The sequence below is a fragment of the Anolis carolinensis genome, chromosome 4 (genome assembly GCF_035594765.1).
Source record: "Anolis carolinensis isolate JA03-04 chromosome 4, rAnoCar3.1.pri, whole genome shotgun sequence".
NCBI classification, from domain to species: Eukaryota; Metazoa; Chordata; class Lepidosauria; order Squamata; family Dactyloidae; genus Anolis; species Anolis carolinensis.
Window position 1 is genome coordinate 253,807,832 of NC_085844.1, and position 23,300 is coordinate 253,831,131.

Below are 23,300 nucleotides of genomic sequence, written 5' to 3' on the forward strand. Positions count from 1 at the left end.
TTTCTTCTCCTCTGTTGTCCCTAAGTGTTATACTCTGCTTCCCACCATTCCTCCCTCCTATGCCCACTTCTCTGTCTTGGACTTAAAAGACTGTTCATTACAGCCACACACTCTTTGGGTCTGAACTGTCCAGAGACACAAGGAGACCCAACTGCATCACCAGCATCGAACACATTGATCCAATCCAATTATCACAGGGGCAGAAAGTGAGGTGAAATATTCTGAACAGGGACACATATAGCAAAACTAAACCCTTTCCGTATGCTATGCAAAACATTTCCATTGATCTACATAGATACATAACATTTGGATGGAGGTACATTTAAAATTAAACTTAGCAACAAACCTACAGAACCTATCTTGTTAGTAACTTGGATACAGCCTGTATAGAGTTTCTTCCCAATATGGGTTCTAATACGTTTATGTAGCTCTCTACTCTCAGGGAAGTCCTTTCCATACGTGAGGCATCTATAGTTTCTTCCTAGTATGAGTTCTCTGATGTAAATGCAAGTTTCCATTCTGTCAGAAATGCTTTCCACACTCCAGGCATATATAGGGCTTCACCCCAGTGTCAGTTCTCTGATATGAATGTAGATCTTCACTCTGAGTAAAACTTTTTCCACACTCCAGGCATTCATGGGGTTTCTACTCTGTGTTAGTTCTCTGATATGAACGTAGATTTCCACTCTGATTAAAACTCTTTTCTCTCTCCAGGCTTTCATAGTGTTTCTCCCGTGTGAGTTCTTTGATGTGAACGTAGTTTTCCACTATGCGCAAAATTCTTTCCATAGGGTTTCTCCCCCGTGTGAGTTCTATGATGACTACGCAGACTTCATAGAATCAGAGTTGGATGACACCTTGTGGGCCATTCAATCCAACCCCTTTCTGCCAAGAAGCAGGAAAATCGCCTTGAGAGCACCCCTGAGAGATGGCCGTCCAAACTTTGTTTAAAAGCCTCCAAAGAAGGAGCCTCCACCACACTCCGGGGCAGAGAGTTCCACTGATGAACAGCTCTCAAAGTTAGGAGGTTTTTCTTAGTGTTGAGGTGGAATCTTCTTTCCTGTAGTTTGAAGCCATTGCTCCATGTTATAGTCTGCAGGGCAGCAGAAAACAAGCTTTCTCTCTCCTCCCTATAACTTTCCCTCACATATTTGTACATGGCTATCATGTCTCCTCTCAGCCTTATCTTCTGCAGGCTAAACATGCCCAGCTTTTTAAGCCACTCCTTATAGGGACTGTTCTCCAGTCTCTTGATCATTTCAGTCGCCTTCCACTATATACATCTGTCGGGGATGCTTTGAATGCAATTCTCCTCTTCTTGACAGAATGGGGTTGGACAGGATGGTCCACAAGGTCTCTTACAACTTGATGATTCTATCCCACATTTGACTAATTTGTTTCCCAGAAGGTCATGGGGGACTTTGTCGAAGGCCTTACTGCAATCCAGATACTTCCATGGACAGCAAAGCTCTTTCCACAATCCAGGCATTTAAAGGGTTTCTCCCCAGTGTGGGTTCTATAATGCTTATGTAGACTTTCACTGTGAGTGAAGCTCTTTCCACACTCTTGGCATTTAAAGGGTTTCTCCTCAGTGTGAATTCTTTGATGTGAATTTAGTTTTCTACTATGCGCAAAATTCTTTCCACACTCCTGGCATTTATAGGGTTTTTCCCCGGTGTGAGTTCTTTTATGCTTACGTAGATCTCCAATGACATCGAAGCTGTTTCCGCATTCCAGACATGTATAGGGTTTCTCCTCAGTGTGAATACTTTGATGTGTCTGTAAAGTTCCACTCTGGGTGAAGCTATTTCCATACTCTGGACATTCATAAGATTTCTCCCCAATGTGAGTTCTTTGATGTGAATGTAGAGATCCACTATGCGCAAAATTCTTCCCACACTCCAGACATTTATAGGGTTTCTTCCCAGCGTGAATTCTTTTATGCTTATGTAGAGCTCCAATGCCAGCAAAACTCTTTCCACATTCCAGGCATGTATAGAGTTTCTCCCCAGTGTCATTTCTTTGATGTGAAAGCAGCTTTCCACTATGTGCAACATTCTTTCCATTCTCCTGGCATTTATAGGGTTTCTTCACAGCGTGAGTTCTTTTATGTTTACGTAGAGCTCCAATGACAGCAAAGCTGTCTCCACATTCCACACATTTATAGGGTTTCTCCCCAGTGTGAATCTTTTGATGTGTCTGTAAAGTTACGTTCTGAGTGAATAGTTTTCCACACTCCCGACATTCATAGGGTTTCTCCCCAGTGTGAATCCGTAGATGTTTCTGTAAACTTCCCCTCTGAGTGAATTTCTTTCCACACTCCGGACATTCATAGGGTTTCTCTCCAGTGTGAGTTCTTTGATGTGAATGGAGAGATCCACTATGCGCAAAATTCTTTCCACACTCCTGGCATTTATAGGGTTTCTCCCCAGTATGAGTTCTTTTATGCGTACGTAGATCTCCAATTCCAGCGAAGCTGTCTCCACATTCCAGACATATATAAGGTCTCTCCCCTGTGTGAATCCTTTGATGTTTCTGTAAATTTCCACTCTGAGTGAATCTCTTTCCACACTCTGGACATTCATAGGGTTTCTCCCCAGTGTGAGTTCTCTGATGTGACTGTAGACCTTCCCTCTGAGTGAAGCTCTTTCCACATTCCTGACATTTATAGGGCTTCTCCCCAGTGTGAGTTCTTTGATGTTTACGTAGATGTCCACTCTGCACGAAGCTCTTCCCACATTCCTGACATGTGTAGGGTTTCTCACCAGTGTGAGTTCTTTCATGTAAGTGCAGAAGTTTCTGCTGGCTAAAGTCCTTTCCACATTCAGTACATGTATATGTTTTTTTCTCCATGTTGATACTTTAAAATGGAAGACAGAGACTTTCCTTTTCTGCACTGTGAGTGAGCTGAGGAGTTCAGCCAGATCAGCACCTTCGGAGCATTTCTTCTTCCTATAGGACTGGCTTCCTTACCGAATCTTTGAATACCAAATTCTTCAATATCCACTGGATGTGGAATTGCTTCTCATCATGACAAATGTGGCTCCATAGAATGCTCCTTTCCCTGGTGAAGAAAGAAGAAATAAAAGATGAGGGAGGAAAGCCAGAAACCTTCGATTCCCCCCCTTTTCCCTTCATGGGTCATGTTGAAAAGGGTAATAGCAAGAAATAATAATAAATAATGATTCTTTATTTATATTCCGCCCTAACTCCCAAGGGGACTCAGGGCAGATTCCAACTAACCAAAAAACAAAAACAAAAACAAAAAAAACAAAAACACAGAGGCAAGCATACAATGCCTCACTGCAAGTGCAGAAATGCAGATGTGAAGGGTCTCAAGGGTGCACACAGAAGCCAACAAAGGTGGGGCATTTTTGGGCTGCTAAAATTGCAGTGTGAAGCTTTCCTAGTGATGTGGAGGAACAAAGGAGAGTGTAAGTTATGATAATCAAAGCTGTTCTTATAACACCTGGGTGGGAATGTGTTTCCTTTGTAGGGGAACCCCAAGGCTTAATGTTGTGTGTCTAAAAAACCCCACTTGGACATCAGAGAGGGCTCCAGAATCGGACCCTCAGTGTGGATAAGGGGGTCTGACTGAGACTCCATCAAGCCGGATTGCATCTATCCGTCAAAAGCGTATTGTCCGTCAATAAGCTGATTTTGATTTTGTGGTCCACTCTCATTCCCTGTATTTCCTTATCTTTCCTGATCACAGAGGCTAATAATTCCATAACTAATATAAATAGTACTGGAGAAAGAGAGCAACCCTGCTTTTACTCCTTACTTAATACTAAAAGGTTCAGTACTTGAATAATTAATTATGACTTTAGCCCTGTTTTCGGAATATATTTGTTCGATTATATGTTGGAAACCCTCTCCAAAACTGTATTTTTAAATCAGGGATTTCAACACTGTCCAACCCACCAAGTCAAAGGCTTTATATACATCCAATGCAATAATGCCTACCTGAGCTTTCTCGTTTTTGGCACTCTCTATAATGTTTATCAATCTGCGGCCAAGACAGATATTTACCTTCCGTTAACAAACCCACCGGGTGAATATAATCCTCAACAAAAATGTTTAATCTATTTGCCAAAATGTATATGTCTGGTTAATTAGGCCAAAAAAAATGAAATGCACAGATACAGGACAGGTGATGCCTAGCTTGACAACAGTCCATGTGAAAGGGATCTAGGAGCGGGGTTGTTGTGTGTTTTCTGGGCTGTATGGCCATGTTCCAGAAGTATTCTCTCCTGACTTTTCGCCCACATCTATGGCAGGCATCCTCAGAGGTTGTGACCTCACAACTTCCGTGGATGCCTGCCATAGATATGGGCGAAATGTCAGGAGAGAATACTTCTGGAACATGGCCATACAGCCTGGAAAATGCACAACAACCCTGTGATTCCGGCCATGAAAGCCTACAACAACAGATCTAGGAGTCTTAGTAGACCACAAATTGAACATGAGTCAACACTGTGATGATGCAGCTAAAAGGCCAATGGGATTTTGAGATGCATTCAAAAAGGTATCTGGATCTAACATGGCACACATAGCCAACATGACCAACTTTAAATACGGATGGGGTTTGGGGAGGATTCGCCTTGAACTTAGGACGGATTCAACACTGTGGCTGGCTAAGGGAGACATCACAAGGAGTTAGGTATAAAGACCTGAGTATGAACAAAACATGTTGTAGTTTACCCACTGTTGCAACCCAGACACCGATCTGACACCACTGCATTCAAAATAATACTTGGCCAACAAGGAAGCAGTCAACTGAGTTAAAGATTATTGTAAAAAGAAGTGTAATATAGAAAAAGGTTGTTCAAAAATATATTCTAAAGTAAAAACTAGAAAAGTTTATTTAAAGTGTATATCAAAGGCAGCAACATAAATACATTCCAAAAACTGGTTTCATGGATCATTCCAAAATGCAGGTTTCAGCCATATTTTTGATGCAGCAAACCACACAGACCACTATAGAAAGTAAAGTCAGAAATCCCCAGAAAGTAGACTAAAAGCTATATCCAAACGTGACTCTCCAAAACCAAACCAGGAAGCATCACATGAGAGCAAGCCCAAAATAAAAATAAACTTTATTTGTATCCCATCCTATCTCTCTGATGGGGACTCACGGCGGTTAACAACACAGGTAAAGGTTTTCCCCGACTCTGGGGGTTGGTGCTCATCTCCATTACTAAGCTAAAGAGCCGGCGTTGTCCATAGACACCTCCTAGGTAATGTGGCCATAGGCATGGAGCACCGTTACCTTCCTGCCGGAGTGGTACCTATTGATCTACTCACATTTGCATGTTTTCAAACTGCTAAGTTGGCAGAAGCTGTGGCTAACAGTGGGAGCTCACCCCACTCCCTGGATTTGAACTGCTGACTTTTTGGTAAGCAAGTTCAGCATCTCAGTGGTTTATCCTGCTGTGCTACCAGGGGCTCCAGCATATAACAACATATAACGGCAATATTCAATGTCGTAATGACATCACACAATATCAAAAAATGAATAATTAACAGACTTATTACAATTAAAATTTTCAGATTAAAATAATGAAATAAGTTTATAGAATAACACTTAAACCAGTAACATGATTGCACAAAGCGTATACCCTGACCAATTAAGACAACCAAACTGCTGGGGGTGTCAATCATTAGTTGTAATTTATCATAAGCCATAGCATCTTAAAGTGCAGGTTGTGTTAGCTCTCCTCCTCTCCGTACGCTAAGGCACATAGATATGTTTTCAAAAGTTTTTTGAAGGAGAGGAGGGTGAGGGCCATTTTTATTTCTTTAGGGAGGGAGTTCCAGAGGCGGGGAGTGATCACGGAGAAGACCCCCCCCCTCGTTCCCACCAACCATGCTTGTGACAGGTGGGACTGAGAGCAAGGACGTGAGATGGTCTATATAGGGAGATGTGGTTAGACAAAGAGCCTGGACCTGGACCATTTGGGGCTTTATAGGTAACGACCAACACTTTGTATTTAGCTCGGAAGCAGAGGTACAACAAGACAGAGGTACTCCTGGTCAGTCGAAAGGCGGAACGGGATGTGGGATTACAACCTGTGTTGGATGTGGGTCACACATCCCCTGAAGACACAGGTTCAAGGTCTGGGGGGTTCTCCAGGTGTCAGCGGTAGCCAGGAGCACCTTCACACAAATAAAACTTGTGCCCATACCTTGAGACGCTTGACTTGGCCATGGTAGTCCAAGCCTTAGTCGTTTGGACTACAGCAGCGCTCTCTATGTGAGGCTGCCTTTGAAGATAGTTCGGCAACTACAGCTAGTTCAGCGATCAGCAGCCAGGTTACTAACTGGAGTTCCATACAGGGAGAGAACCACTCCCATGTTGCGGCAGCTCCACTGGCTGCCGGTCCGTTTCCGTGCTAAATACAAAGTGCTGGTCATTACCTATAAAGCCCAAAACGGCTCACGTCCAGGCTGTTTTGTCAAATCGCATCTCCCTGTATAGACCATATTGGGCACTTCGGTCAGCGGAGGAAGCCCTACTCTTAGTCCCACTCCAATCATAAGAGTGGGAATGAGAGAGGGGGCCTTCTCTGTGATTGCCCCCCCCCCGACAGGGAAGTCATGCTCCCCTCTATTCTGCCACACCTGGAATCACACCTGTGTCCAGTTCTGGGCACCACAGTTGAAGTGAGATGTTGACAAGATGGAAAGCGTCCAGAGGAGGGTGACTAAAATGATCAAAGGTCTGGAGAACAAGCCGCATGAGGAGCGGCTTAAAGAGCTGGGCAAGTTTAGCCTGCAGAAGAGAAGGCTGAGAGAGAGGAGACATGATAGCCATGTACAAATATGTGAGGGGAAGTCATAGGGAGGAGACATAGGGAGACTAGGACGCAGAACAATGGCTTCAAACTACAGGAAAGGAGATTCCACCTGAACATCAGGAAGAACTTCCTCATTGTGAGAAGGGTTGTTTGGCAGTGGAACTCTCTGCCCCGGAGTGTGGTGGAGGCTCCTTCTTTGGAGGCTTTGAAGCAGAGGCTGGATGGCCATCTGTCGGGGGTGCTTTGAATGAGATTTTCCTGCTTCTTGCAGGGGGCTGGACTGGATGGTCTGTGAGGTTTTCTTCTAACTCTATGATTGTATGATTCTCTATGATTCCCCCTTTAAGCCCTGCCTTCCTCCTCGCATCCCATAATAGTCTCCCTCCTTCCAGGCAAAGGTTATGCAGGATGCAGGGCCTGAACCTGGTCTTGCTTCCTGCAGGGAAAAGGGGGGATCCAAATGGGAAAACAGAGGAAGCCTTTGAGAAACCAAGTAACCAGATAAAGGGCCAAAAAGAAACCCCTGACAATCACACTCTCCCAAACAAACTGACAAAAGGGTCCTGGAGAATGTTGTCGAAGGCTTTCATGGCCGACATCACAGGTTTGTTGTGTGTTTTCCGGGCTGTATGGCTATGTTCCAGAAGTATTCTCTCCTGACCACATCTAGAGGTTGAGGATGCCTGCCATAGATGTGGGTGAAACGTCAGGAGAGAATACTTCTGGAACATGGCCATACAGCCTGGAAAACAAACAACAACCCTGGTCCTGGAGAGATTAAGATTTTCCAAAAGTTAATTTTATAAGAAGAGCCTTTTGAGAATGGGTTAAAGAGAGGAGAGGGATGGGTGAAAAGACCATTTTGCCAGATACACGAGAAAAGAGGAGTGTGAAAAGTGAAGAAAGACCAGAAAGACCTGGAAGAGATGGGAAGGAGAGAATTGTTTTGGAAGTTTTGAGAAACAAGATTGTTTTGGAATAGACAAGCACCGAATTGAAGGACAGGGCTGGGAGGGAGAAGTGAAGGAAAGGGGAAAAGTTTAGTTTTGATAGGGAACTGGAAAATATAGATATTCATACATATATTGTATGTACATTAGAAGCACTGAAATGTAGAAAAACCAGTCTCTCTCTGTGTTAGATTCTTAGGGATGCAGAGCTGGCAGGACCAAAGGGGGAGGAGAAGGGGGGCCTGTTATCTATACATTCCAGTACGAGATGGTTCCTGGTACGGCTAATGGAGGGAGAATGGACTTCTCTCCCCTGACAGGTCAAAAGCAGGCCCCTTGATTGATCTCTATAGCTGAACCCTTGCTATCTCTAACTTGCTGCAAGCCGCTTTTAGAGTGCCTTGGACAGGAAAATGCGGAGATATGCATATATATGCCCCATGTATGTAGAAAAGGTAAAATGAGCTTTTTATAACGTGTAAATTGACTTAGTGATGATGATACATATGTAGAAGTATGTTCTTAGTTTGTATGTATCCTGAAAATGTATTAATAAATGAGGAAAGCTCTTTGTCCTCACTCTAGTGCCTTTTGGAGCAATCCACACTAGAGTCAGTTCCAGCTGGTTTTCCTTAAGATAAACCGTTCCTTTTTTAAGCCTCCCAAAATGATTTCTTTTGGTATTATTTCTCCTATCGGCCACAACTGTTTGTGTGTGCGCATGTTTACTTTACTCTGGCCAACTATAAAACCCATGATGCAGTACAGTCATACATACACCCTGTAATGTACTATGCATGAAACTATTGTGTTTTAATCTCCTCGTCTCTAATGTCTGATTGGAATATAGATACTACATGTCTTTGGGGCCCTGAGCCTCAACAGTCCAAGGCAGGGGTCCCCAAACTTTTTAAATACGGGGCCAGTTGACGGTCCCTCAGACTATTGGAGGGACGGACTATAGTTTTTTTAAAAAAACTATGAACAAGTTCCCATGCACACTGCACATATCTTATTTTGAAGTAAAAAAAACCAAAATGGCAACAAATACAACCTTAATGTTAATCATAATCATAATAAAAATAATAAAGAGGGTTGGAAGAGACCCCTTGAGCCCCTTCTACCTTTGTGCACCAAAAGTACAAGCAAAGCACCCCTGACAGATGGCCACCCAGCCTCAATGTTGTTAATAATGATAATAATAATAATGAAACCAATGAAACCACTGATCATATCCTCAGCTGCTGTAAGAAAATCACACAGACAGACTACAAACAGAGGCACAACTTTGTGGCCCAAAGTACCACCTCCCAGCAGCAAAGAACTGGTGGGATCACAAACCTGCAAAAGTATTGGAAAATGAGCACGCAAAGATACTGTAGGACTTCCGAATCCAGACTGACAAAGTTCTGGAACACAACACACCAGACATCACAGTTGTGGAAAAGAAAAAGGTTTGGATCATTGATGTCGTCATCCCAGGTGACAGTCGCATTGATGAAAAACAACGGGAAAAACTCAGTCGCTATCAAGACCTCAAGATTAAACTTCAAAGACTCTGGCAGAAACCAGTACAGGTGGTCCTGGTGGTGATCGGCACATTGGGTGCCATGCCAAAAGATCTCAGCCGGCATTTGGAAACAATAGACATTGACATAATTACGATCTGCCAACTGCAAAAGGCCACCCGACTGGGATCTGCGCGCATCATCCGAAAATACATCACACAGTCCTAAACGCTTGGGAAGGGTTCGACTTGTGATTCTATGATACGAAATCCAGCATATATCTCTCATTTGCTGTGTTATACTGTGTCCTTCTGTCAATAATAATAATAATAATAGTATTATTATTAGTCCAACCCCCTTCTGCCTTTGTGCACCAAAAGCACTAGCAAAGCACCCCTTAATAATGAATAATAATAATTAAAATACCATTATAAATCAGCAAAACTTTGGAAGGCGCACACCAAGCTGCACTTGCCTTCCTCGGTGGGGGAGGAGGAGGGAGCCACCGCCAGTGTGGGGGCCGAATAAATGGCTTCGATGGGCTGCATGTGGCCCCCAGGCCTTAGTTTGGGGACCCCTGGTCCAAGGGTTGCAAAGTCCACCCAAATCCCTTCCCTCCCCCTGAGAAGATGGACAAGATCCGCTTTGGAAACCTCAGGAACCCGTTCCCACCTGAGAAGAGGCCAGAGAAACCCATGAGGAACTCTGTGCTCCAAGGCGGGTCTTTTGCAGTCTTCATGAAGGTTAATGGCCAACTTTTCCAAAGGAGGTCTTCTGCCATGTTAACTAATGTTAATGCCTTCTTAGGGACTTCCAGGGTCTGGCAAAGAGAAGCCTTTGTCATAATAATATTGACAAATTTCAGGAAGGGGCCTCCAGGGGACAACTAGTCTCACCCCTCTCCTTCCCTCCCTAATTTCCTTCCGGATCTCCTCCTTCTCTTCTGATTTGAAAAGGAGGGCCTGCCTTCCATTGCCTTGTGCCTGGGAATCCACAGGTACATCTCCTGCATTTTGAGTGTGGAAGTTGGGGAAACGGAGGGGGCTGGGACTCTGGTGGGCATCTGGTCCAACCCTCAGGGCTTGGAAGGAAACCAGCAACCCAAAGGCCTGCTTTTAGGAACAATTAATATTTCCTAAAGGAAGTGGACACAACATTAATTTATTCATTTACTATATTTTATCCCACTCTATCTCACCCCAAAGGGGACTCAGAGCGGCTTCCAAATTGGCAATAATTCAATGCCATACAGACATAAATATACAAATAAAACATAGATATACATTAAAATCAGTACAAATTTAAAAATCAGTAAAATTTGCAAACCCCCCTGTCAAGAGTCAGACGCCAGTTACAAAACAGAGTTTGTTCCGAAGATAAGCCAAAAAATAACATAAACACAGGAAATATCCTTGAAACACTTCACTTATCAGTGTTTCGAGAGTAGATTGGACAATAGTAACTCAAAAACGAGCCACGCTAATTTCTCATGCTGGCATTCAATAAAAAACTAAATACTAAATTCAGCTTTGAAAACAAATAGAGTTAATTGCTGGAAAATAAACAAACTAGAAAAGCAGTAAAACTGCTTCTACGGTGCAGCTAAGCTGAGAGCCTCAAAGGGATGATGAATAGCCGTCGTCAGAAGAATCCAAGGTCAGGTCAGGAGGCAGCAGAAATTCCGAAAGACAAACCAGTAGTCAGAAGCCGGGAAAAGTAGTCAGTCAGAGGGCGAAGCCAGAGCCAGGTCAAATACCAATCCAGAGTCCGAAGAGGGTGCAGTCATCCAAACCAGGTCCACGAAAAGGCACAAAGATGGTATCAGCAGATCCGAATCACAGTCCAAGTCCAGTCTTCATGAAAGCACAGAGATCCCAATGGCGCCTCAGCAACACCTTGCCACACGCAAAGTGCAGTGGCCAAACATTCCCATTTTATTCCCCTTCCTCCTGGGTGACCAAACACTCACACCCAAACACCAGGTGTCCCAAATCTACTCAGAGTCTGAGCTCCACACAGCTAGAGCTCGTGGATCTGGAGTACCTAGCAATTCGTCGGAGTCCCAATCATCCTGCCCACACTTAGCCCCATGAACACTTAAAGAACCATCCTCCCTTCTCCAAGCATCCCAATTGGGATCAGCTCCTGCAGAAACCCCAGGTTCAGAAGTATCCATAGACCCCAAATCCCCAGACATCTCCGGTGGCTGTGCCCATTCAGTGCCCGCTTCCCCAGCCACCACCTGTTCCTCAGCATCCATCTCCCCATCTGAATCTTCCTCAGAAGATCCCCCATATAGCTCTCTAAGTCGCTTCCTGCGCAACTCCTCCAGTGAACCCTCATCACGAGGGTTTTTTCTTCCTCTTCGAATTCCATCACCATCAACCATAATCCCCGAAGGCGCAGTCACAACACAATGCCTTGACATAGAACAAAGACAAAGACAAATGCAGGCTCCGAGCTGACTTACTGTCAGGGGAAAACCTTTACCTTTACCCCTAGCAAAAATGTCTCCCTTCCTTTTTTGTTTGTTTGTAAAACTGTCAATTTTCCTATTTCCAGTATCGCCTTTTCAGGGTACAGTATGTCAGATCACCCTCTTCCTCTTTGTTGTTTCCTATGGCATTGGGCCCTGTGAGCATGCCTCCTATGTTGTTGTTGTTACCTTCTAAGCAGAAAAATGCTTCATAAAGTCTACCATATCACCCAGGACTATGATTTTACAAAAACTGTCCAGCCCCTGGTAGAAAAACGCGGCTTCTATGTGGAGTTTCAAGACAGGAAAAGTAGATGGAGGAGGAAAAAGAATGGTCTACCTCTTGGCAGTGTTCTTGCACCAACCTTGTTTAACCTCTTTAAGAACAATCAGCCACAGCCACCACTCACAAAGAACTTTATATGTGCTAACGACATTGGCCTAACAACACAAGCAAAAGATTTTGAAACAGTTGAAAAGCAACTTACTAATGCCTTGAAAGATCTCTCCAGCTAATGCAAATGTAACCACCTGTAGTTAACCTTGCCAAGGCACAAGTGTGTGCTTTCCACCTACCTAGAGCCAACAGGAAACTGAAAGTCACCTGGGAAGAGCTCAAACACTGTTTCTATCCTAAATATCTTATTGTCATCTTAGATCGAAAACCAACATTTAGGAAACACTGTATGAATACCAAGCACAAAGTAGCTGCACACAATAACATCTTGCTGAAACTTACTGGCAATGAATGGGGTGTAGACCCAAAATGAAGAGGAACATCATCCCTGGCCTTGTCTTACTCAGCTGCTGAGTATGCCTGCCCTGTTTGGCACAAGTCTGCCTATGTGAAGCAGGCGGATATAGAAATGAATGAGACATGTAGAATAATCATAGGATGCCTTAGTTCTACCTCTGTTGATAAACTCTACAAGGTTGAGAACAACTATCTTAGGCTATGTAAATATACGTGTCAAAGACGACTGTGATGGGCTTCTCACAAGAGCCATGAAAGGAGCTGATGACTGCTGACAGACCACAGGTTCATTCCATCCTTGATGAGCATCAAGCTCGCCTTCAAATACAGACTCCAAGGAAGAAAGATAACACATAAAATGACCATCCAAGCCCTTCAAAAGCCTTCTAAACAAACCCTTCTCCAAACAACACTCAAGGATCATCTACCCATAGAACACCCTGAAAATGTTGAGGAACATTGGAAGGAACCGAAGCCCTCTCACACTGCAGCCTGTGGAAAAACCATTGCATACCAAACTAAGAAACATCAAGACTGGCTTGATGAAATGACAATGAGATCCAACAGTGAATTGATAAGAAAAAGAAAGCTTTCCAAATATGGCAAAGCGTTCTGATTGGTGCTCAGCTGTGACCAAGAGTGCTGTAGAATTCAAAGAGGCAGGAATGGAGGGTGAGAAGGAGAAACGGGTCAAGAGGAAGAAAGCGCATCAAGCCCAACCGTGTTGGGACCACCTTCCTCTGGAAACCAATGTCCTCACTAGGGAAGAACTTGCAGATTTGGAATAGGTCTCTATGGTCACCTACGGACCCAGAGCCAAGACCCTACGCTTGAAAGGCAGCCAGACTCGGCCAGGAAGGAGTCTAAAGCAGATCCTTAAAGTGATAGTATGTGAGGGCTTAGGAGGCCAGGCTCATTCGAAATTATAATAATAATAATAAATTTATTCTTATATCCCGCCCCATCTCCCCGAGGGGACTCGGGGTGGCTCACAACAATAATAAAAACAGTGACAAATTACACATTGTAAAATCAAACATGAAAAGCAGTCATACAATCAATACATACATCACATGTTAAAAACAAGGAGATAAAACAGTTCTAGGCCGAAATAGAGGGCTTCTGTAGCTTCGTGGCAGAAGTATTCAGCAAGGTATCAATAATCATGGCAGAACACTCTCTAATTAAATTAAATGGGCAGACAAATCAACCCCCAAAAATTAGTCGTCGAAGGCCCTCTGGAAAAGCCAGGTTTTAAGGCTTTTTCGAAAGGCAAGGAGGGTGGGGGCCTGTCTAATCTCCCTCGGGAGTGAGTTCCAGAGGCGGGGGGCCACAGCGGAGAAGGCCCTCTCTCTCGTCCCCACCAGCCGCAACTGCGAAGGTGGTGGGAGCGAGAGGAGGGCCTCCCCCGAAGAGCGAAGAGATCGTGCAGGTTCATAGGGGGAGATGCGGTCTCTAAGGTAGGTGCGTCCCAAACCGTTTAGGGCTTTGTAGGTGATAACCTGCACCTTGAAATTAGCATGGTTTTCCCCAAAAGGCTTGGGCAGAAGAAATGAAATGCCCAGGATCCCAGTAGGAAAAATCATTGCCAGTGTCTTCACCAAGGAAGAAGCAGAGGAAGTAAGAGGGGAAACGGCAAGAATCCTGAGAAAGGCAAAACCTTTCCCCAGCAACATAACAAGGAAAGAAAGACAACCCATCAAAGACCTCAACTCATATCCAGAAATCATCATTCTCCCAGCAGACAAGGGGAATGCCACAATCATAATAGAAACAGAACAATATGAAGAAAGGATCCGATAATTCCTGGATCCCACAACACACACCATACTAAAACAAGACCCAACCAACAAAATCACCAGAAAAATTAACACTCTGATCCAGAATTCCTCCATTAACCTCGACATACACCAACTGTGCAAATTGGAAGCCCTCCCACCTAGGCTCTATGGACTCCCAAAAATCCATAAAGACTCCACCCCGCTCAGACCCATTCAAAGTGCCATTGGATCCCCCACATACGACTTGGCAAAACTTCTGACCACACAGCTTCAAACCCATATTAGAATCACTATCACTACATCAAGGACTCAGCCCACCATATAGAAAAAAAATCAGCCACCTCTAACTCAGCACCAAGGACATACTGATCAGCTTTGATGTGGTGTCTCTTTTTATCAAGGTCCCAGTAGCAGACACCATCGCACTAATCCACCAGAATTTCCCAGAAGACATCACAGCCCTGTTTTGCCATTGCCTCACCACAAACGACTTCCAATGAGACAATGAATTCTATGAACAAAAAGATGGAATAGCCATGGCAAATTTCTACATGGAACACTTTGAGAAACAAACCATAGAAACAGCACCAAAAAAAAAGCCTACTATATGGTTCAGACTTGTGGGTGACACCTTCACCATTTGGAACCATGGAGAAGAAGAACTCAGTAAGTTCCTGGACCACCTCAACAGCATCCACCCAAACATCCAATTCACCATGGAAAAAGAAAATGAAGGGAAACTGCCATTTCCAGATGTTCTAGTCATCTGCAAACCCAGTCAACAATTGGGCCACAGTTTACAGAAAACCTACAAACACATGGATAGATACCTACATAAAAACTCCAACCATCACGCAAGTCAAAAAAGAAGCACAATCAAAGCCCTGACAGACCATGCAAAAAGAATCTGCAAAGCCCACCTCCTTCAAGGTGAACTAAACCACCTAAACTGGGCTCTACAGGCCAATGGAGACTCAACCATCAGAAGAGCTGCAAGGCCAAGAACAAGCCATGAGAGTCAAGACAAAGATCTGCCGAGAGGGAAAGTGTTCTTACCAGACATCAAGGGAACCACTGACCGCATAGGCAAGCTGAGGAAGAAACATAACGTGCAATCTACAGACCCACCAAGAAAATCCAACAAATTCTACGTTCAGCAAAGGCCAAGAGGGATACTCTCACCTCTGCAGGACTCTACCGTGTACCACGCAGCTGTGGACAAGAAGTCTACATAGGGACCCCCAAATGCAGCAGCATTGCCCAGGCACCAATCAAGGAACATGAAAGGCACTGCGGACTCACTCAACTGGAGAAGTCAGCCATGGCAGAGCACTTGAGGAACCAACCTAGCATATTATTTGAGAACACAGAAATGCTGGACCACTCTGACCACCACCATATCAGACAACACAAAAAAGCCACTGAAATCCGCAAGAAACTTGTGGACAATTTCAACAGAAAGGAGGAAACCATAAGCATCAACAAAATTTGGCTACCGGTTTTTTTTAAAAAAAAACTCTAGAATCAGGACAGTAAATACTAAACACTAAAAAAAAGGGGGGAATTCCAGATAGGAAACAATCAGGGCCATCCCAACAAAGGATTCCCCCAGGCAAGAAGCAGCCAGGCTTTGAAGCTGCAAGCCCATTCAATGGTAATCAAGGTAATCAATTACAACATTGTAATCAATTACAACATTCACACTCAAACAAGAGTTCTTTCTCCCACCCTGGACCTTCCAGAGATATATAAATCCTCCTTACTTAGTTTTCCAACAGACCTCACAACCTCTGAAGATGCCTGCCATAGATGTGGGTGAAACATCAGGAGAGAATGCTTCTGGAACATGGCCAGGCAGCCCAGAAAACACACAACAACCCTGGACTCAGAGCAGCTTACAAAGGCACTCCAGCGTGCACATATAACATACAACAGGCAAAAACGGTACAAAAGTATAAAAGAAGTCACATAAAATTATAACAACAACCCCCGTCACATACAACAGGCAAAAACGGTACAAAAGTATAAAAGAAGTCACATAAAATTATAACAACAACCCCCGTCAACCTATACAGCAGAAAGTCAAAATAATACCATTTTAAAATGACAGTAGATAAAAGTAAATGTCATCAAATCACAAAGTGTCAAGTGTCAGCTTCATATGGGCCCATTTAGTCTGCTCAAGGTCAAAGGCCTGCCTGAACATCCATGTTTTCAGGTTGAAATGAAAAGATTGAAGGATGGGGGCTAATCTAATAATAATAATAATAATAATAATAATAATAATAATTATTATTATTATTATTATTATTATTATTGGGTTGTTGTATGTCTTTCGGGCTGTGTGGCCATGTTCCAGAACCATTCTCTCCTGACATTTCGCCCACATCTATGGCAGGCATCCTCAGAGGTTGTGAGGTACCTCACAACCTCTGAGGATGCCTGCCATAGATGTGGGCGAAACGTCAGGAGAGAATGGTTCTGGAACATGGCCACACAGCCCGAAAGACATACAACAACCCTGTGATCCCGGCCATGAAAGCCTTCGACAACACATTATTATTATTATTGACACAACGACATTGTATGACACAGCAAACAAGATAGATATGCTGGATTTCGTTTCACAAAATCACAAGTCAAACACTTCCCAAGTGTCTAGGACTGTGTGATGTATTTTCGGATGATGCGTGCAGATCCCAGTAAGGTGGCCTTTTGCAGTTGGCAGATCGTAATTTTGTCAATGTCTATTGTTTCCAAATGTCGGCTGAGATCTTTTGGCACGGCACCCAGTGTGCCCATCACCACCGGGACCACCGTTTTGTTTTATTGATTATGTCCCTTCTGGGAGATGGTGGCAGTGTAGAAGAATAAAGTTGTAAACTTATTATTATCACTTGGGGGAGCCTTCCTTTAGGGCAGAAGGGGCTCGGCCTCATGGAATCATAGACTCCTAAAGAGACCTCGTGGGCCATCCAGTCCCACCCCATTCTGCCAAGAAGAAGGAAAATCACATTCAATGCAGTCCCGACAGATGGCCATCCAGCCTCTGCTTAAAAGCCTCCAAAGAAGAAGCCTCTGCCACACTCCGAGACAGAGAGTTCCACCGCTGAACAGCTCTCACAGTTAGGATGTTTAGGTGGAATCTTCTTTCTTTCCTGTAATTTGAAGCCATTGTTCCGTTGTGTCCTAGTCTCCAGGGCAGCAGAAAACAAGCTTGTTCCCTCCTCCCTATGACTTCTTTCCTCTCACCTCTTGACCCATGGCCCTCATCCTGTCTCCTCTCCCTCAGCCTTCTCTTCTGCAGGCTGAACATGCCCAGCTCTTTAAGCCGCTCCTCATAGGGATTCTTGTTCTCCAGACCCTTGGACACATTCCAGCTTAGAGTCAACATCTCCCTTCAATTGCGGTGCCCAGAACTGGACACAGTGTGACCAAAGCAGAATAGAGGGGTAGCATGACTTCCCTGGGTCTAGCCCAGTGGTTCTCAACCTGGAGTCCTCAGGTGTTTTGGCCTTCAACTCCCAGAAATCTTGATAGCCGGAAAACTGGCTGGGATTTCTGGGAGTTGTAGGCCAAAACACCTGGGGACCCATAGGTTGAGAACCACAGATCTAGACACTAGACTCCTATTGATGCAGGCCAAAATCCCATCGGTTTTTTTAGCTGCCACATACCAGCTTACTCAACGTCAAAGACCTTTCTGAACATCCATGTTTTCAGGTCCTGTCATCCTGTCTCTGGGCGTTTCTGGGTTGCTGTGAGTTTTCCAGGCTGCCTGGCCATGTTCCAGAAGCATTTTCTCCTCACATTTCACCCACATCTCTAACAGGCATCCTCAGAGGTTGTGAGGTCTGTTGGAAACTAGGCAAGTGGGGTTTATACATCTGTGGAAGGTCCAGGGTGGGAGAAAGAACTCTTCTCTGTTTGAGGCAAGTGTGAATGTTGCAAAAGACCACCTTGATTACCATTTAATGGCCTTTTAGCTTCAAAGCCTGGCTGCTTCCTGCCTGGAGGAATCCTTTGTTGGGAGTTTTAGCCGGCCCTGATTTTTTTCCTGTCTGGAATTCCCATTTTTTGAGTCTTGCTTTTTATTTACTGTCCTGATTTTAGAGGTTTTTAAAATACTAGGAGCAAGATTTTGTTCATTTTCGTGGCTTTCTCCTTTCTGTTGAGGGGGCAAGTGTGAATGTTGCAATTGGCCACCTTGATTATTTATTATTTATTTATTTGCTACATTTGTATCCTTTCTCACCCCAAAGGGGACTCAGAGCAGCTTACAAATTATATGTACATACAATATATTATATTATTAGCATAGCACAAAATTAGCATTAAATATTACTATATTGTACTATATCATTACACTGTTATATTATTAGGAATATTACATGTAATATATAATATATAATTAATTTTACTGTATTGCATTATTAGTATTGCATTATTAGTAGTATTATATTGTACTACAGGAGCCCCAGTGGCGCAGTGTGTTAAAGCACTGAGCTGCTGAACTTGCAGACCGAAAGGTCCCAGGTCCAAATCCCGGGAGCAGAATGAGTGCCCGCTGTTGGCCCCAGCTTCTGCCAACCCAGCAGTTCGAAAACATGCAAATGTGAGTAGATCAATAGGTACTGCTCTGGCGGGAAGGTAATGGCGTTCCATGCAGTCATGCCAGTGACCACATGACCTTGGAGGTGTCTACGGACAACGCCGGCTCTTCGGCTTAGAAATGGAGATGAGCACCAACCCCCAGAGCCGGTCACAACTGGACTTAACGTCAGGGGAAACCTTTACCTTTACCTATATTGTACTACATTACTACATTATCAATATTATATGTATATACAATATATATTATTATATATTATTGTGTTATATACAATATATATATATATATATATATACACACACACATGTATATTAAGGGAAAGTTTTCCCCTGACGTTAAGTCCAGTTGTGTCCGACTCTGGGGGCTGGTGCTTATCTCCATTTCTAAGCCAAAGAGCCGGCGTTGTCCGTAGACACCTCCAAGTGGCCGGCATGACTGCATGGAGCGCCGTTACCTTCCCGCCAGAGTGGTACCTATTGATCTACTCACACTGGCATGTTTTCGAACTGCTAGGTTGGCAGGAGCTGGGGCTAATAGCGGGCGCTCATTCCGCTCCCGGGATTTGAACCTGGGACCCTTTGGTCTGCAAGTTCAGCAGCTCAGCGCTTTAACGCACTGTGCCACCAGGGGCCCCTATATTGTACTACATTACTAATATTATATGTATATACAATATATTATATTATTATATATTATTGTTTTATATACAACATATATGTATATATATATATATATATATATATATATATATATATGTATGTATACGTATATTATACCGTGTTTCCCCGAAAATAAGACAGTGTCTTATATTAAATTTTGCTTCCAAAGATGCTCTAGGTCTTATTTTCAGGGGATGTCTTATTTTTCCATGAAAAAAAATTCACATTTATTGTTGAACAAAAAAAATGAACATTTATTATATACTGTACAGTAGTTGTCATCACAAACCAGCATAACCAGACAAACTGTGAATCCTATCAAGAATTTCTTGTCCATGTACAACACTCTATGGTATGTACATTTACCGATCCTGCATGCTCTGGTGTTCTGTTTGGCGGGCATGCTTCCAAACAAAACCTTTGCTAGGTCTTACTTTCAGGGGAGGCCTTATATTTAGCAATTAATAATAATAATAATAATAATAATAATAATAATAATAATCTTTATTTATACCCCACCACCATCTCCCCAACGGGGACTCGGGGCGGCTTACATGGGGCCATGCCCAGAACAATAAAATATCACAGAATATAAATAGAACAACAAATCATAACACATTGAACAATACAATAAATGATAATATACATTACAACGCAAAATCAGAAGAACAATAAAAACAAGGGCGGGGCCACATGAACACTAAGCAAAACTTCTACTAGGTCTTATTTTCTGGGGATGTCTTATTTTAGGGGAAACAGGGTATATATTATACTAGCTGTGCCCGGCCACGCGTTGCTGTGGCAAAGTGGTGGTGGTATTGGTTAAAAGTTGTTGTGGAATTTTTATTTGACGTTATTTGTATTTTTTTAATTAATTTTATTGTAACTTATCTTTTTTATTTATTATATTTTATTATTTTGTTGTATTATTTTTAGTTATTTTGTTAATAGTATTTTATTGTATTAATTTTTTTAGTGTTTTTAATTATTTTTATTGTATTATTTGTATTTATTTTATTTTTTATTCTTTTATTAACACTGGGCTGAGTGGGTTGCTAGGAGACCAAGTGGGCGGAGCTTAGCCTTCTAACTGGCAGCAATTGGATAAAAACTATTATTCCTCTCCCTGTAATTGGGACTTTATTTTTCTTTTCTTTTTGTTGTATCAACCTAGAGCCGTGAATGATGGGTTGTGTTGTCAAATTTCGAGGTTGGGGGGCCTGTAGTTTTGTTGTTTTGTCCGCTGCCCTGATGCCATCACTCTTTTATATATATAGACTAGCTGTGCCCGGCCACGCATTGCTGTGGCGAAGTCTGGTGGTGTTGGTGAGAAATTGTTGAGATAGTGGTGGTATTGAATGTCTGTTGTATGGTTGTCTTTATGTTTAGTATGCACACTGAAGTGGATTATATGGCAGTGTGGAGTCAAGATAATCCAGTTCAAAGCAGATAATATAAGATTCTAAATGGGTGATATAGCTGTGTGGAAGGGCCTTGAGTCTACACTACCATATAATCCAGTTAAAATCTGTGGAAGAGGCCTAAGTGAGGCCTAACTGTGCCTGTCCCCTGGGCTGAGTAGGTTGCTAGGAGACCAAGTGGGCAGAGCTTAGCCTTCAAACTGACAGCAATTGGATAAAAACTATTATTTCTTTCCCTGTAATTAGGACTTTGTTTTTCTTTTCTTTTTGTTGTATCAACCTAGAGCCGCAAATGATGGGTTGTGTTGTCAAATTTCGAGGTTGAGGGGCCTGTAGTTTTGTTGTTTTGTCCGCTGCCCTGATGCCACCACTCTTTTATATATATAGATTGTCAGCATAGCATGTTACTGGGGAGACGGGCCCCCAAACTGATGTCACAGGAGACAAGGTGACATTGAATGGCCTTGCAGCTTAAGAAACTGGTTGCTTACTGCCTGGGGGAATCCTTAGTTGGGAGTTTTTAGCTGGCCCTGATCGTTTCCTGTCTGGAATTCCCCTTTTTTCAGAGTGTGGGCGAAACGTCAGGAGAGAATGCTTCTGGAACATGGCCTATATATACTGGAAAACTCACAACAATACGAAAGGGGTGGAGGAGTCTTTTCAGGCCGCAAGCGGGAGGCGAGCCCGGGGTGTGAGGCTGCAGCTGCAAAGGGCAAGGCCATCTTAGGCCCCTTTCCCTGCCTTGGCCTCCGCCGTGGAAGAGGCCTGAATCCCCGGATGAGAGTGTGGAACAAAGGGAGTGTTCATGAGGAGAAAGAAAGGGGGGCTTGGCCGCCATTGGCATTTCCGTGTGTGTGTGGGGACCCTCCGAACCTCCGCCCCCCCCCCAAAAAGGGCTGCCTTTTACCTCACTCCGTCCTTACTTTCTTCTCGACGCTCTTTGCTCCAAAAGGAACTAGGCCGCAGACGTGACGAGGGTGTGTGCGTGTGTTTGTGCCCGGATGCAGCGCCCTCGGACCCAGAGGCCCCGCCCCTTCCCGCATCCCATAATATCCCCCCCCTTTCTCCAGGCCTCCCCCCCCCCCCCCACTCCGCAGGGAAAGGGAAGGATACAAATGAGAAATAATAATAATAATAATAATAATAATAATAATAATAATAATAATAATAATAATAATAATAATAATAATAATAAAGATACTGTGGGACTTCCGAATCCAGACTGACGAAGTTCTGGAACACAACACACCAGACATCACAGTTGTGGAAAAGAACAAGGTTTGGATCATTGATGTTGCCATCCCAGGTGACAGTCGCATTGAAGAAAAACAACAGGAAAAACTCAGCCGCTCTCAGGACCTCAAGATTGAACTTCAAAGACTCTGGCAGAAACCAGTGCAGGTGGTCCCGGTGGTGATGGGCACACTGGGTGCCGTGCCAAAAGATCTCAGCCGGCATTTGGAAACAATAGACATTGACAAAATTACGATCTGCCAACTGCAAAAGGCCACCTTACTGGGATCTGCACGCATCATCCGAAAATACATCACACAGTCCTAGACACTTGGGAAGTGTTTGACTTGTGATTTTGTGATACGAAATCCAGCATATCTATCTTGTTTGCTGTGTCAGAATAAAATAATAATAATAATAATAATACATCACACAGTCCTAGACACTTGGGAAGTGTTCGACTTGTGATTTTGTGATATGAAATCCAGCATGTCTATCTTGTTTGCTCTGTCAGAATAAAATAATAATAATAATAATAATAATAATAATAATAATAATAATAATACATCACACAGTCCTAGACACTTGGGAAGTGTTCGACTTGTGATTTTGTGATATGAAATCCAGCATATCTATCTTGTTTGCTGTGTCAGAATAAAATAATAATAATAATAATAATAATAATAATAATAATAATAATACATCACACAGTCCTAGACACTTGGGAAGTGTTCGACTTGTGATTTTGTGAAACGAAATCCAGCATATCTATCTTGTTTGCTGTGTCATACAATGTCGTTGTGTCAATAATAATAATAATAATAATAATAACTTTAATGTGTTGTCCAAGGCTTTCCTGGCCGGGATCACAGGGTTGTTGTATGTTTTCCGGGCTCTATGGCCATGTTCCAGAAGCATTCTCTCCTGACGTTTCGCCCACATCTATGGCAGACATACTCAGAGCTTAAGAGGTATATGGAGAAACTAAGCAAGGGAGGTTTATATATCTGTAGAAGTTTTCCAGGCTGTCTGGCCATATTCCAGAAGCATTCTCTCCTGACGTTTCGCCCACATCTATGGCAGGCATCGTCAGAGGTTAAGAGGTA

At 43.4% G+C, this 23,300-nt stretch overlaps 1 protein-coding gene across 2 annotated transcripts; it reads right to left on the bottom strand.

The window, feature by feature from the left end:
• LOC100565146 (zinc finger protein 135) lies at positions 1-22,002 on the bottom strand. Of its 2 annotated transcripts, none has more exons than XM_062979233.1 (2): positions 21,869-22,002; positions 1-3,064 (listed from the first exon to the last, which is right to left on the bottom strand). In XM_062979233.1, the coding sequence occupies exon 2, from the start codon at positions 2,851-2,853 to the stop codon at positions 1,390-1,392; it is 1,464 nt and encodes a 487-aa protein (XP_062835303.1). In that variant the 5' UTR covers positions 2,854-3,064; positions 21,869-22,002; the 3' UTR covers positions 1-1,389. The 2 variants fall into 2 exon arrangements, with proteins under 2 accessions (XP_062835303.1, XP_062835304.1); XM_062979234.1 differs by having other exon boundaries at positions 21,885-21,985.
• Positions 22,003-23,300: the final 1,298 nt, after the last annotated feature.